Source organism: Pseudonaja textilis, chromosome 4 (genome assembly GCF_049901715.1).
Source record: "Pseudonaja textilis isolate UNSWEBS1 chromosome 4, rPseTex1.2, whole genome shotgun sequence".
NCBI classification, from domain to species: domain Eukaryota; kingdom Metazoa; phylum Chordata; class Lepidosauria; order Squamata; family Elapidae; genus Pseudonaja; species Pseudonaja textilis.
In genome coordinates this window covers 52,289,121-52,304,519 of record NC_141993.1, presented here as the reverse complement: position 1 = coordinate 52,304,519, position 15,399 = coordinate 52,289,121, and the positions used below count along the sequence as shown (strand labels likewise).

Below are 15,399 nucleotides of genomic sequence, written 5' to 3'. Positions count from 1 at the left end.
AAGAAAGATGAAGAGTGGTAGAAAACATGACATAACCTGTAGTATATATGCTTACACAAAATACAGACAATGGTGTTTTGTCGTTGTCAGAAAGATGACTCATGCTTCAATCAGAAACATCATGATACATTTTTAGATCTATTGTATATAGCTGAAATAATATGCTTCAGTTTTTGTTTTCCAGGTGACACTACCATTTTGGCCTTCAAGAAGGGGGACTTGTTGATTTTAACCCAGGACAAAAGACTAGGAGAAAATCAAGGCTGGATTTCTGCTCAAAATGAGCGAACCAATGGTTCTGGGCTTGTATCATTAGAGACCATCTATATCATCCCTACAGTTACAAAGCCTTCCAGTCAAATATTGGTAAGGATCGAATAATGAAGGTACAATGCTTAACTCTGACAAATCACTGCCACTTTATCCTCCGAATAATAAAGATAGTAAACTAATAGTGGAAAAAAGAAGAGCTATCGGGCACTCTTATAAAATGGCTCTTTGTCAATCTTTAAGATGCTCTTTACCACTCCAGTTTCTGTTTCTTTCTAGCCAGATGGCAAACAAGGCATACTACTTCAGCCTTTAGCTAGGTTTAGTTTGTAAGACTACCTAAGCCAAATTCCCATTTCATTTTTTCATTACAATAATTTCCTTTTTAAAAAGTCACACTGAACAGTCTTTTTCATTGCAGTAAGGGAGAGGTATCTTAGGCTGTCGTGATGCCCAGTCACCAGATTAAAAGTGATTACTGTTTAGAACAGGGGTCCCCAAACTTGGCAACTTTAAGACTTGTGGACTTCAATTCCCAGAATTCCTCAGCCAGCTCTGGGAGTTGAAGTTCACACGTCTTAAGGTTGTCAAGTTTGGAGACCTCTGATTTAGAAGCTGTGCTGTTCCTTCTAATAATGTTTGCCTAATCCCTTTGGATAGCCTGATTGAGGCTTTCCAACAAGCATAGAAATCATTCCTAAACTTCTTCTCTGCATCTTTTCAAATCTGATGACTTGGAAACAGTCTTCTAATGATTTAAGAGATCAATCCAAGTAATAATATGACCCCTTTCTTTTCAATACATGGAATATCAATCTTTTTAGGGCTTGATAGTCTTTGGTCCCCAAATCTTTGTACAGTTTTAGCTGTTCTTTCTAGCTGCTAGTTTACATGTTAGGATATTGGTCTATTGCAGTGTTTTCTCTAACAGCAGATTTACTATCCTCTTGGAATTTTCCTTTTAACTTGGGACCTCACAATACTGTATTTCACTGTGGATACTCAGAATTTATATATGCAGACAGATTCTCCCCCTTTTTAAGTTCTTTGATCTTAAAAGTTAACTTTGCCCTTGTACTAATTTTCCTGCATGACTTTATTTAACAGCATAATCAAGCCTGCACAGAAAATTACTGTAATTCATAGGTAACTAATATAATGAGTTATACATGTGATTATTCTTGTATGATTGTTATCAGACTATGTGAGATAAAAATATTGTCTGTTGCCCTAAATATATAGATATAAAGTAATTAATTGCTAAATTTCAAAATGTGTTCTTTTGGTCTTGTTGAAGTACAAGCACTAGTGCCTTTAAGAATCTTTTTGGAATGAATCCTCTAACATTAGAAAAATGCTGATGTGTTTCTTTCCTTCTCTTTTTCTGTCAAACATCTTTGAGCGATATGGTAGAAAGAGAAGTCCTGCTCACAAATATTTTCCCAAAAACCCATACATGGACTTAATTTTGTTAGTTTTTATTGTTCTTTATTTTTTGTTTTAAATATGGTTTTACATTGTGTAAGCCACCTCAAGTCGCCATGGGCGAATAGGCGGAAATATAAATTGAATAAATAAATAAATAAATTCTAATATTATGTTGCTGCCATGACAATAAGTGAAATGTCTTCAAATAGCCATATCTTTCCAGAGCTTGCTGATGATGTCACCTGAACAACGGAAGTTACTATCGCTAAACTCTCATGTGGAAGAACCCGAAGAAGAGAATGAAAATGTGAAGCCATATACACTGGAAGAATTCTCCTATGAGCACTTCAGGTATACTTTATTGTGTTTTATACAATTGTTTACATTTCCTTGAAAAATATGTGTGCGTGTCGCCTTTTAAGTCTAATTGAGGAAGAAACAATGAGTATTGCACTAAATACTGTATTAGTTATTAAATTCTATTTTGTCTTCCATACTGGTCCTCAAAAAGGATATCTGGTTCATGTGTGATTGTTGTGTGTGAAGGACATCGTTAAAATAAATTGTTATACCGAAAAAATAGCGTGAACTAGACAAAGAGCTTTCCTGCATAGCAATACTAAAGTGCTATCTTAAAGTTTCCTTTCATAAATACTGGTTGCACTAAGAAATAGCTACAAGTGCTACAAGGGAATAAGTACTACAAGGGAATATTAGCATTAAATAATCACAGCGCCCAAAATGCATTAGAGGGAGCAAAATGGTGCTGTTTCACTGCATTTACAGGTGATATTCCTCTGTAAAACATACAAGCTGGATTGGGACAACTCACCGCCCTCACCTTGGTGCTGCCACCTTGCTGCCGCCACCTTAGCACCATGTTGGGTATATTGAAGAGAGAGACAGATCCTCTATTATCTTCAACTCCCATTCATTGCAACCATGTCTATAAATTAGAAAGACTGATCTGTAGTTGCTCTCTGGGTCTTTCATCCAGACCATCTCAATACATATAGTTCCTTAATTTCAAAGTTCCTTAAATTCCAATAGGATGGCACATTTTCTGGATCCTAGTTCAAACTTTCAAGTGTCTCCCCCCCACTCCTAAAGATCTCTTTTGCAAGAAGGAATTGCCATTTGACAACATGGTGCATATCCATGTTAACTTTTTAACTTGCTTGATTCTTTCTGATAGATGTTAACTGAGAGGTTTTAGATTTTGCTATATGAAAATGTCTTTGTCCTTTTGTTACTTTATGAATTAATTCTAATTCTGTGTGGTAAGTGGTGGTAGGGCTAGAGAATCTTAGGGAAGATCCAGATTCTAACTATATTAGCCTGTAGGCAACAGATATGAGTCATTTGTCTGTATTGATCAGACTATGGCTTGAATCAGTTTTATGTTTCTTCAGAGTACCTGAGAAGGAGTCAATCAGCAAGGCTGTTTTACCCAAGTCCCGAGGGCGGAGTCACCTGTGGAGTCATTCTAGGGAACCCCTGAAAAAGCCTTTGCTAAAGAAAGTGTGTTCTAATCCAGACCTCTGGGACTTTGCTTGCCAGACCTTCAATGATATCCTTCATGCTAAAGTCAGTTTATTTGGTAATGGGTAAAATATAATTGTTTCTATACTTTTGTCCCTGACTTGGAAATATTTTTAATAAAAAGTGAACAAACACATAGATATTGATAAATCCCTGTACATTTTTGTTAATTGTTTGACATGGTTTAATTTATTTGAGTGCAGAAAGTTGAGAAGAGGATGAAGAGTGGATCCAGATTTTAAGTGACCAAATTGGATAATCCAGAAAAAAAATACATTAATGGTGATTGCCAGAGCAAACAAATGGTGATTGCTAGAGCAAACAAAATTATTATGCTAAGACAATTTGAGAAAAACAAAAAGTTTTGGACAACAAAATGAGTTAGTTAAGATAGCTATGGAAGAAAGCACTATGTTAATTGTCAGATCTAGCTTCTAGTAAAGAGCATTCACTAAGTAGTTACTTGCTGCATCCAGAAGGAGTTTTGAGTTGGTTTGTAGTTTGTATTTATTTTTTGGTTAAATCTTTCCTTATATTTTTTTGATCACCCATTATGAAATACATGGGAGATTATCCCTCAAAGCAAGAGAGGTCTCCTGTGGAACTTACTGACCAGATATTTTTAGTGGCAATCCAGGAGGAAACTTTGCAAGATGAGATCTACTGTCAGATCTTGAAACAGTTAACAGAAAACCACAACAGGTAACGAAAAAGTATTTCCAACCAAATGTTTCAAATTGATGTGACCATTTTGGCTGGCTCTGGAAGTGCAGGTTGGAGTATTAGACTGGGAGTTTTCTCCATAGGATAGATTTTATATCAGTGGTTGCAACAGGAAAAATTACTAGCATCCCTGTAACGAAAGCACAAATAAAAAATTGCTCCAAGTTACCTGATAGATTTCTAAGTCTGAAGAATTTTTGGTTTTGGTTATGGATGTTTGTATGCAAATTTTGAAATTATTCATCAAATTGGCAGGTATAGCCTGAATAGTGGTTGGCAGTTACTCTGGCTCTGTACAGGCCTTTTTCCACCTAGTAAATCATTGCTGAAACATGTTCAGAAGTTCATTGAGACTCGTCTGAAGGAGAATCTGGCATTGGAATGCAGACATAGGATCCAAAAAGTGATGAGGTACAAGGTTGTTTTTAATTCTCTGGGATTGGCTTATGCTTTTTATTCTTTAAGCAATTACAGAATGCTAATCAGTTCTATAGCATATATATATAATATAAACTAATCTAAAATCATTATGAAGAAGATAATCTTCCTTTCCTGAAGAGGGATTAATTTAGTCTCCTCATCCTTTAGTGGTTTTGTTTTTCATTAAGGTCTTCTTGTGAATGCAATTTGTTTTCTCTCCCTTCACACTCTGGCGCAAAATATATATTTTATTGCATATATGGGTAGAAACTGTGTTTATGTTTTTTAAAAAAACCTTCAGCTCTACCTCCACCTTAACTACCTTTCCTGTGAAACTGGTGAAAATTGACCCTCTAGTGCTAAGAACTTCCCCATCAAAGGTAGTTCTAAGAGCCATTTGTATTTTTGTTCTTCAGGAGTGGCTGTCGGAAGTGGGCTCCACACAGTGTAGAAGTGGAGGCAATTCAGAATAATATCACCAAGATTTCTCACAAAGTTCATTTTCCAAATGAAAAAGAGCAGGTGAGGTTAAGTTCTTTTATTTTCCTACTGATATATATTCCAGGTTTAAGAGGACACTTCTTTAGGGCCAGTCATCTCTCTCATCCCAACCTACTTCAAAGGTTTGTCATTATGGATGAAAGGATGGGAGTAGGAGCAGGGCTGGGATTCTACCAGTTCGCACCTATTCTCTAGAACTGGTTGTTAACATTCTAAGCAGTTTGGAGAAACAGTTGTTAGAAGAAATTACTGGCCTAATCCTGTAAGGAAGGCAGGAAGGAAACATTCTGGTGTTGCTTCAGAAACTGCTTCTCCATTAACCCTTATTACATTCTTGGCAGGACTAGACTTCCTGTCTCAGGAAGGTCTCTGGAGTTTTTTCCCCCCTCCTTTGCTGGTACTTTGCTTGTGTGGAGTGACCATTGAAAAAAGTGACTTATGACCATTTTTCACACTTACGACTGTTGCAGCATCCCCACAGTCACAAGAGGCCAGGCAAGGAGATGCGTGCCTTGATGTGAGTGATATTGAGTTGGCCACACCCAGCCAGTAACATGACCACCAAGCCATGTCCACCCAGTCACATGACCACCATGCCACACCCACCAACTAAGCCACGCCCACAGAACCAGTTGTTAAAAAATTTGAATCCCATCCCTGAGTAGGAGGCAGGAGTAAAGTATTATTGCCCTCTTGAGTTATATATAAAAAGGTGGGATAAAATTTTCATCATCATCTGTGGAATGAGCGGGAAAGAGAGAAAAATAAAAAATCAGCTTGGAAGAAGTGACTATTGAGAGAAATTGTTATGTGAATCAGAGGTAATAGAGTTGCCTTGAGGTAAGATGGGCAACCTATAAACTCACTCTCTTTTCCTTCCTTCTTTTCTTTTTCTTTCTTTTTCTTTCTTTTTCTCCCCCCCTCTCTCCCTCCCTCCCTCCCTCTCCTATCTAGGCACACCTGAGCAAATAATAAGGGGTCATAATGGTAATAAACATCTTCTGTTGCTTTTTTCAGAATCTGATAATCACATTGTGTTCTTAAATATATTTTGCTTCATTTTCCAGCTACAAACAGCTAAGCAGGCAGGTAGCTTACTTTTAGCAGTCTATATACCTGTGAAAGTGACACCAATTATTTTTTCTTCCAGACTAGTCATTTTAGCTTCTTGTTCTTATGTTCCAGGTTTTTGATGTAGGAACAAACACAAAAGTATGGGATCTATGTCAGATGATTGGCAACAAGATGGAATTGAGTTCCTTGGATGGATTTAGCCTCTTTATCAAGATTTCAGATAAGGTAATTTGACATGCGTTCCATTTGATGAAGAAATTTGGAGAATTAGAAAGTTTTGGTGGCTCTAAAAATATTTTTGCTTCTTATTCCTCAAATATCCAAATGACTTTTTATCATCTTATTCTGTGTGAGCTCCACTGTGCATCATTTCCATCACTGCTCTGCAGTTTTAGTTTAATTTCTGTTCTTTATTTTTATTCGTAGTTATATTCTAGGGGATTGTTTGTTGATGTTGATGTTATTATTTTAATTCAGTGACTTTTATTTGCCACTCAGTCCAACAACTTTTAGCTTTAGATAATTTAGAAAAATATATCATAAAGAACATTCAGCGTATCAAGTCCATGAAGATAAGCAAGTTAAATTAATCTCTTCATTAACAGTTACATTTTAATCTCCCACATACATTGAAACTGAAAAGAGGCCACCTACAACTTTTATAATGATTGCTTTATACATGTGTTGTTTATGTGATTGTTGTTCACTTCTCATAGTAGCTTTTCCTGAGATGGGTGGCTATCCATATTTGATAAATAAATAAATACATGCATACATACAGCTTCAATTCATTAATTCCCTATGTTTGGCTTCAGTATAGAAAAAGTAGAGTTAGTTGCTGCTCTTAAATGGGGACCTAGAAAAATTACCCAGTTAATGGTGTAAGAGCAGAAACAGACTGCTTGTGTGGGGAAATGATCCTGATATAAGAAAGCATTTTTAATTGTGCCAGAAAGGCAGCTTCTTTTTTCTGGAATCTTGTCTCAGAGCACTGATAAATACAACTTTTTGTAGTAATTCAGCTTCCTTTTATTGTCTATTCTAGGTGATCAGCCAGAATGAAGCAGATTATTTCTTTGACTCCTTAAGGCAGGTGACAGACTGGACTCGGAAGAACAGGCCAGGAAAAGAGGGTATGGAGATGGAAAGATGAAATATGGGATGTTGACATTAACCTAGAAACTGCCTGTGCCTTTATCAGATGGAAATAATCCATCTGAGAGTTCAGAACATAACCATTTTTCATAAGATTGGTTAACACTCTCAATTATTGAAAATGAAATAGGCAGTACATTTGATAAATAAAAAAATAAAAATCAACTTTGCTCTGCATATCTATAAAGCAGTGGCTTATAATTCTTGTTATAAAAAAGTTACTAAAATAGTAGGGAGTAACTCCATCTATATCAGAAGTCTTCAAACTTGGCAAGTTTAAGTCTTGTGGACTTCAACTCCCAGAATTCCTCCTCCAGTCATGTTAGCTCAGGAATTCTGGGAGTTGAAGTCCACAAGTCTTAAACTTGCCAAGTTTGAGGACCCTTGATCTATATACTACTGAAGCTTCTGTTTCTTTAACTAGGTGAAACAGTGCGTCATAAAGCAGCAATTTTTGAACCAAAGTACTGCAAATGGGTTAACTTATAGAGTGTGTTTGATCAATTGTATAAAACATTTTATGACATAAAAAATAATCATAAAACAGTTTATGAAATGATGCAAAATATCATAAAGCTTTTCCTGTGCTAATTTTTGACTGTGCTATATAGTTCAACATGGACTATTTTCAAGCACATACATGTCTTGAGTGTATCTCAACTTTTCTAGTGAAGGCAATACATTAGGAGTTCCATCATTGTTGAAAGCATTTAGAAATCTGGATGCATCATGGCAGTTTGAATGAATCCCTGCAGACAACGAAAACTGCCTGTTTAAATAATAAAAGATTTACTAGTTGCAAGCTATAGCCACCAAAAATATATCCAATCTCTTTTGAAAAAAGCCGAGAATTATGATTCTCCCTTATAACAGCTGCTTCTTTTAAAATTATTAGGTTCCAATTGAAAAGCAGCAAAACTCCTCCAATTCAATTCCTCTTCCCCTTTTTTTACTTTTTATAAAAATTAATATTTACAGTGTATGTTTTGCATGTCTATTTGGAAATTAGCTACTTTGTCTAACATGGCTTTCTTTCAGGTAAATATGCATAGGATTCACTGAAGGATTTATAAGTCCTTTATGGCTTCTAGTCATAATAGCTATAGTTTCATTCTAGTATCAGAGGGAGTAACCTGATTAGAGGGTGTGTTACATGTTACTTGTGGGGTTTCCAAGTCACCCCAAACCTAGTATATTGGAATAGATAAGCTTGGCTCAATACATCAAGCCGTTGCTTTGACTGTATTCACAATAGATAAACAGCAAAGAGCTGGATGGCAGCTAATCAGTAAAGGGATACATAAAACTGGGAAGCGAGGATAGACACTTTTTGGACCTAGCTTTATTAAAGGTGATTTGCAGTATCTTTGATATTTTTGTATAATACAAACCACAAACAAAAAAGATAAAAATGAAATCTTCCTAACCTCAAGCTTCCTTCTACAGATTTCTGCAGACTTTGAGTTTACTATTGTAACAGTTGCTATTACAAGTCAAGCAGGCAGTGAGGCAATCATTTTCTGTCATTTCTTTAGTTATTTAACTATTAAATTGGGGCAACCATTTCCCATGCGTTTCTTCATTTTGTAGCTGTTAAATTGATAGAGGATGCATTTTTGTGATAAGGAAAAACCACTCTAAAATAATTTAAAACTGTATCAAGAGACATCACGTGTATGTTATTTTATTTATTTGATTTGTCAATTGCTTACAAGGTAATATAAGTATAAACATGAATAAGACTACAGGAAATAAATGGGGACAATAGGACAGGGATGGTAGGCACAATGGTGCACTTATGCACGCCCCTTACAGACCTCTTAGGAATGGGGTGAGGTCAATAGTGGTTAGTTTGAGGTTAAAGGAGTGGGGGTTAGAGGATGTAACAACAGAGTCAGGTAGTGCATTCCAGGCATTGATCACTCTGTTGCTGAAGTCATACTTTCTGAAACCGAGTTTGAAGTGGTTTACATCGAGTTTGTATCTGTTGTGTGCTCTTGTATTGTTGTGGTTAAAGCTCATTGACTGGTAGGACAATGTAGCAGATAATTTTGTGTGCTGCGCTTAAGTCTTACCATAGGCGGCGTAGTTCAAGGTTGTCCAAGCCCAAAATCTCAAGCAAGGTGATATAGGGTATTCTGTTGTGAGCAGAGAATTGTAGTACTCTTCTCGTGAAATACTTCTAGATTCGCTCGATTGTATTAATATGCAGTGTGGGTTCGAGAATGATGAGTATTGGTCTGGCAAAAGTTTCATATGCTCTAGTTAGCAATTCGATATTTCCGGAGGAGAAGCTTCGTAAGATTAGATTTACAACTCATAATGCCTTTTTGCAATGCTGTTACAATGAGCTCTGGTGCTTGGATCATTTGATATGAGAACTCCAAGGTCCTTGACAGACTTCAGAGTGATTTCAGAGTGAGTTCCATCAGCTTTCTCCCAACTGCAACTCTCATAAGGCTGAGAATGCTAATGCTATTGGCTGAACATTTTGGTGGAATAGTGGACAATCTCAACCCATGGCTAGCAAGAAGGGCTATTCCGCATTGCTCATCTCTTCTTGAAAAAAATGTATTGAAGTAGATATTTATGCAGAAACATGGATTTATTACATATTTATCACCTAAAGTATAATTGAACTGATAAATAATAACTTTCCCCCAGCTGCTAGAAACTTTTTTTTCCCTCATGCTCTGGTTCACTGTAGTTTATATCTATGTGTTTAAGAATATCAGAAGTAGAGGTAAGAATTTTACGTTGTACATGCCTCTTTGAAGTGTTCTACTTAAATGTCTGACATTACTTTTCTAGCGTTTCCCACCACTATGAATTATCAAGTATATTTCATGAGAAAGTTGTGGTTGAATGTGATACCTGGGAAGGATTTGAAGGCTGATTGCATCTTTCATTATCATCAGGTAAACAGGATTGATGATAGCAATTAGCTGATCTATTATCTTAATGTTTGCATCAAAGCTTGGTTTGTTATAATATATACATTTCACAGCATATATGAAATACTGGTTATACAATATAATTGATGACAATGAAATAAACCCCTTGGATGTATAGGAAACTAATTAAATTAAAATATCACAGTTTTCCCCATGATAGCTGAACAAAAAGGAAAAAAAGGCATTTTTATACCTAACACTGCAAAGTAATTTAAATAACGTTTTGAAACCAAGCCTTTAGAACGTGTCCAAACCAGATATTTTCTACTTCTACCTTGATGTTTAGTGCAAAACAAAAAAGCTTTCAAAAAAAAATCTAAAATAAAGTCTAGATGGTGCAAGACAGCAAGTATTTTCATGTTTTCATTTATGCACACATCATTTTGAATATGCAGATGATTTCAGTCAATGCTAACCTCTTTTTTTTGTGTGTGTGTGTATGTCTGTGAGTACGCAGGGGTGCGATTCTACCAGTTCACACCTATTCGCTAGAACTGATCGTTAACATTCTGAGCAGTTTGGAGAACCAGTTGTTAGAAGAAATTACTGGCCTAATCCTGCAAGGAAGACAGGAAGGAAACATTCTGGGGTTGCTTACAGAAACTGCCTCTCCGTTAACCCTTATTACATTCTTGGCAGGACTAGACTTCCTGTCTCAGGAACTACTCTGGAGTTTTTTTCCCCTCCTTTGCTGGCACTTTGCTTGTGTGGAGTGACCATTCAAAGTTACAATGGCACTGAAAAAAGTGAGTTATGACCATTTTTCACACTTACGACTGTTGCAGCATCCCCAGTCATGAGAGGCCAGGTGAGGAGATGCGTGCCTCGATGTGAGTGATATTGAGTTGGCCACACCCAGCCAATAACATGACCAAGCCACACTCATCACCTTAGTCACACCCACAGAACTGGTTGTTAAAAAATTGAATCCCACCCCTGTATGTATGTGTACATTTTAGACAAACTACAGAATGGGCCAATGTACTGATGGTCTTTGTTTCAGGAACTGCCAAAGTATCTGCGAGGCTATCACAAGTGCTCAAAAGAGGATGCCATTCAACTGGCTGGGCTGATTTTCAGAGTTCGTTTCAACAGTGATCAAACACAATATGCTGCAATTCCTAAAATACTGAAGGAACTAGTGCCTGAGAACATGATTCCAATACTATCCCCAGAGGAGTGGAAACGGGTATAAAGAATCTTACATTATTTTAGTATTATATATTATTTAAAACTTGCATTGGACTTCCTCTATAGATCAGCGTTATAGAGCTACTGATTTATTTCCCATTATTTATTTTCCGTAATTTATATGCCACCCCAATTATAGATTCTGTGTGATTTACAATACTGAACACACCTTAACATATTTTGTGGAGTTCATCTGTAAATAAATCTAGATTACTCCTTGTAAAATTTCTCACTAATACAATCATTTCAAAAATTCTGCATTATGTTATAGTTGTTATACTTCCGTTTAATTGTTACACATGCCACACTTTACTCATTTCTTTGAATTCTTATTTGAGACATAAGGAATAATTTACAGTGCACAGTGCCATCATTTCTGCCTATAGCAAAATATACTATTTTTAATCCTGGAGTGAAAAGTTCTAAAATAAATCAGTTTGTGTAATTATGGGCACAAGGAAAGGCTACTTTCTCCCTTCCCAAGAAAATAATTCTAATGGTAAAAAAACCTATTTAGTTTTGACTCATGTTGCATTACAGAATATTATTTCTGCTGTCAACAAACTTGGACAAAAAAGTGTGGATGAGGCCAAAGTCGCCTTCTTGAAGTTCATATATCGTTGGCCAACATTTGGCTCAGCCTTCTTTGAAGTGAAGGTCAGTTCAATGGTTCTAGGGATTTTTGGGGGGATGTGGAGAGGAGTGCCACCATATGAAGTTGTTTCCTGCCTAAAAGAAATCTCTTACTGATTGTTCACTTTTGCAAATTCTATGAATACTCATTCTCATGGCCTTAACCAATTTCAGTTGCGTCTCCAAGAGCAGTTTTTCACCTACACCTATTTCTGAAGTTATTTGTCCCATAGCTCTGGTGATTCCAGTACTTAATAACAGAATGACAATTAATGTTACGATATGAAAAAACAGCCCTGTGATCCCATTCTGCCTTCTTCTATTTTACTAGCAAACATCAGAGCCAACTTTTCCTGACATAGTACTGATTGCTATCAACAAGCAAGGAATTTCCATAATACATTCAAAGACCAAGGTAAGATGTTTTTTTAAAAAATCTGGATTAATTATAATCTGGAAAAAGTGCACACAATTGATTTATGCTAGAATTAATTAAATGAATTTCTTAGGTAAAGAATTGTGTGAGGCAGCCTAAGCATTTTACAAATAAATAATTGTTTGACCAGGCTGTGGAGCAGTTCTGCTGTTGTTTCTGTGGGGAATATATATTGGATAAAACAATTTTTGAAGCCTGAATCACTTTCTTTACTGCTCACATTGGCTCTCCAGAATGCTTTCTTTCACAGAAAAATAAAATCAATCACAACATATTTTTATATTTTGGTCTGGTGAAGCTAAGAAGGAGGAACTTTCTGCTAAAGGAAGTTAGTCATGAGATACCTTCCAGAAAGGGAACCTCCAAGCTGAATTGTAATAATGACAATAGAAGAAAGTCAAATTATGATTAGAAGAATTTGATCTAGGGGCAGCTGTCCCTAAAAACAATCCATTTTAAATCAAAAGACATTTGCAGGGTAATGTGAAAAAAAAACATTATGAAAATATTGCTTCTTAGAAGTATCTGATCTGATGTCCCCAAGTAGCCATAAGTCCCTTTCTTAACAAATATCAATCTTACATGTATCATTTATGTTGTCCTACAGGAAATCTTAGCTCTTTATCCCTTCAATAAAATTTCTAACTGGAGCAGTGGTAGCACATATTTTCACATGACAATAGGGAACCTGGTACGAGGAAATCGAATACTTTGTGAGACATTTTTGGTAAGAAAAACAGAACATTTCAGGTTTGCTAAAGATCTATATTAAAGAGGGAGGAGAAAACGATTGGATAATGACTTATTGAAACTGTAATATAGTTTATTGTTCAGCTCTAAAATCAGGTGATCGTATGAAAAACATTTCTACTAATTTTTTGTATAAAAGGAAAAAAAAAAAGAAAGCTTTAGGTAAGCTGTACACTCTCCCCAATTCTCCAGAAATGTATGAGTTTTGGCCTGACCAACCAATGTTTTATTACATCACAACCAACCAACTACAGGTAGTCCTCGACTTGAAACAATTCATTTAGTGACTGTTCAAAGTTACAACAGCACTGAAAAAGTGACTTATGACCATTTTTCACACTTATGATCAATGCAGCATCACCATGGTCACATGACCAAAATTCAGACACTTGGCAACTGACTCATATTTATGACTTTTAAGGCTTTTGATTGCTTCTTTTGAACGGTATGTAGATGTTTATCTCTGTTGTTTTGCTTTTTTCCAAGGGTTACAAAATGGATGACTTGTTAACATCATATGTTCATTTGCTAATGAACATTGTAAACAAACAGAAAAAGCCCAATGTCCCTGACTGAAGATGCAGCTATCATCATGCAAAGGTTATACCCAATTTGCAATATTTGCTATCTGTAAAGAACTGGGACTTGGTTATTTTGCTTTTTTGTTTTTGACCGAAATGAAGAGGATCATAAGTGTGGGCTTATGCTGACCGCAGCTTAATCGTATCTGGCTTGGCTACAAGTTGTACTTCAGCATATCAAGATTTTGTCCCAAACTATTATCTTTTTAAGAATTATAGCCTCTTTCCTTGGAAATATTGATCACATTCTTACTGTATTCTAGCCATCAGCAGTACAGTGCAAAAAGATGTTTGCTTTTACTATAGTTATAAATATATTTTATTGAAAGAAAACAGCATGCTCTTGAGTTGAAGATTTCATTTTTGGAGGACTGTCTGAACTTCATAAAATATACCTCTGTATCATATATGCCTACTGGCCATTGGATTCAATATTGCTCCCCTTGTTTCCTATTTCTGGAACATGCTTGCATAATGTTATTATGAATGAAGACTGACATCTGCTTAAATAATTCTGTAAATTTACCTAATATTTATTGTTTGAGAGAATTGCAATTGTATATTTTTTAATACTATTTTACTTTTTTTGCTTGCCTTCTATGATCTGTATACTATTGGATAAGCTTCCACAGTGGAACTTTAGCCTACATAAACATACTTAAAATTATGCTTTGTCAGATCATTTCTGACAAAGCTGTAGATTCCACCAAACACAGCCTTAGCTGCCAGGGGGTCCACAGGTGGGTTTTCACACCCAAACCCACTGCTGCTGCCATTGCTACAACCAAGTCCGGGCCGAAGACACCAAGGATGGCAGCAGCAGTAGTGAGCAGATGGTAGCTGTGAGGGGCTTCCCATTTTCACACACACTTGTCACAGCCGTCGTCTCTGGCCTCTTTGGCCCAGAGCTTGGCAACAGTGGCAGCACCATGGCAGGATGTATGAAAATGGGAAGTCTCTGGCCACTGCCGCTCTGCACTCTGCCCACCTGTTTGCTCACCCATCTGTCCTTCTGGCTGCCTGCAGGGAGTTGTCCCCCAGCGAGTTGGCCGTGTGGAGTTGTCCTGTGGCAACTTGGCAGCGGTGAGCAAGCTGGCTGTGGTGAGTTGACTACACCAAGATGGCCACAAATTATTCTAGACTGATGTATGATAGATTACTAATATTTCTGTGTAAGCGAAATTCCATACTTTTCAAAATACTATTTTTTAAATACAATAAAACGTATAAATATATTTTATGAGATATGTCTGTTGCTGATACTGGTTGCTGTGAAATTAGCAGGATCAAGGTGACAAAGTGTATACTGCAGAATTTCTGAATTCTAAATATAAATTCAGCATTATGTTGCAACTAAATATATGTGCATATTTGTTTTATGTTAAATGTATGATCAAAATATTTTCTCCATTTTAAAACACAAATGCAAAATAAATGCAGTTTTGTTTCTTCCAGAAAAATATGGTACTAAGCCAAATATAAATCAATAAATTCCTGAATAATCTGTCATAATCTGGTTTTATCAAACTCCTTAATGATTCTGACTAGATCAAAGGATGTCTGTGGCAGAACAGAAGTTAAGCAAATAAACAACAGTAGAAGTTCAATCAAGGTATTATATATTAGGTAGTAAAATGCAGGTCAAGCTGTTACTTAAAAGTGCTTTTTATGTCCTAATCAGAGATTGTGGATAAAATGGCAATTTGTTACATATAAATTTATCATAAAGGAGTAGATGCTG

General features: G+C 36.2%; 1 protein-coding gene across 1 annotated transcript in view; it reads left to right on the top strand.

Moving 5' to 3' along the window:
* MYO7B (myosin VIIB) overlaps nt 1–14,653 on the top strand; it is a 72,038-nt gene extending 57,385 nt beyond the window's left edge. The window contains exons 35-48 of the mRNA XM_087933007.1: nt 185–366; nt 1,922–2,049; nt 3,111–3,268; nt 3,789–3,942; nt 4,219–4,374; nt 4,800–4,905; nt 6,070–6,183; nt 7,004–7,091; nt 9,925–10,031; nt 11,071–11,256; nt 11,799–11,915; nt 12,223–12,306; nt 12,935–13,054; nt 13,564–14,653. Of these exons, the coding sequence (XP_087789133.1) occupies nt 185–366; nt 1,922–2,049; nt 3,111–3,268; nt 3,789–3,942; nt 4,219–4,374; nt 4,800–4,905; nt 6,070–6,183; nt 7,004–7,091; nt 9,925–10,031; nt 11,071–11,256; nt 11,799–11,915; nt 12,223–12,306; nt 12,935–13,054; nt 13,564–13,653 (1,790 nt within the window). The 3' untranslated portion in view covers nt 13,654–14,653. The remainder of the gene's footprint in view (nt 1–184; nt 367–1,921; nt 2,050–3,110; nt 3,269–3,788; nt 3,943–4,218; nt 4,375–4,799; nt 4,906–6,069; nt 6,184–7,003; nt 7,092–9,924; nt 10,032–11,070; nt 11,257–11,798; nt 11,916–12,222; nt 12,307–12,934; nt 13,055–13,563) is intronic.
* Nucleotides 14,654–15,399: the final 746 nt, after the last annotated feature.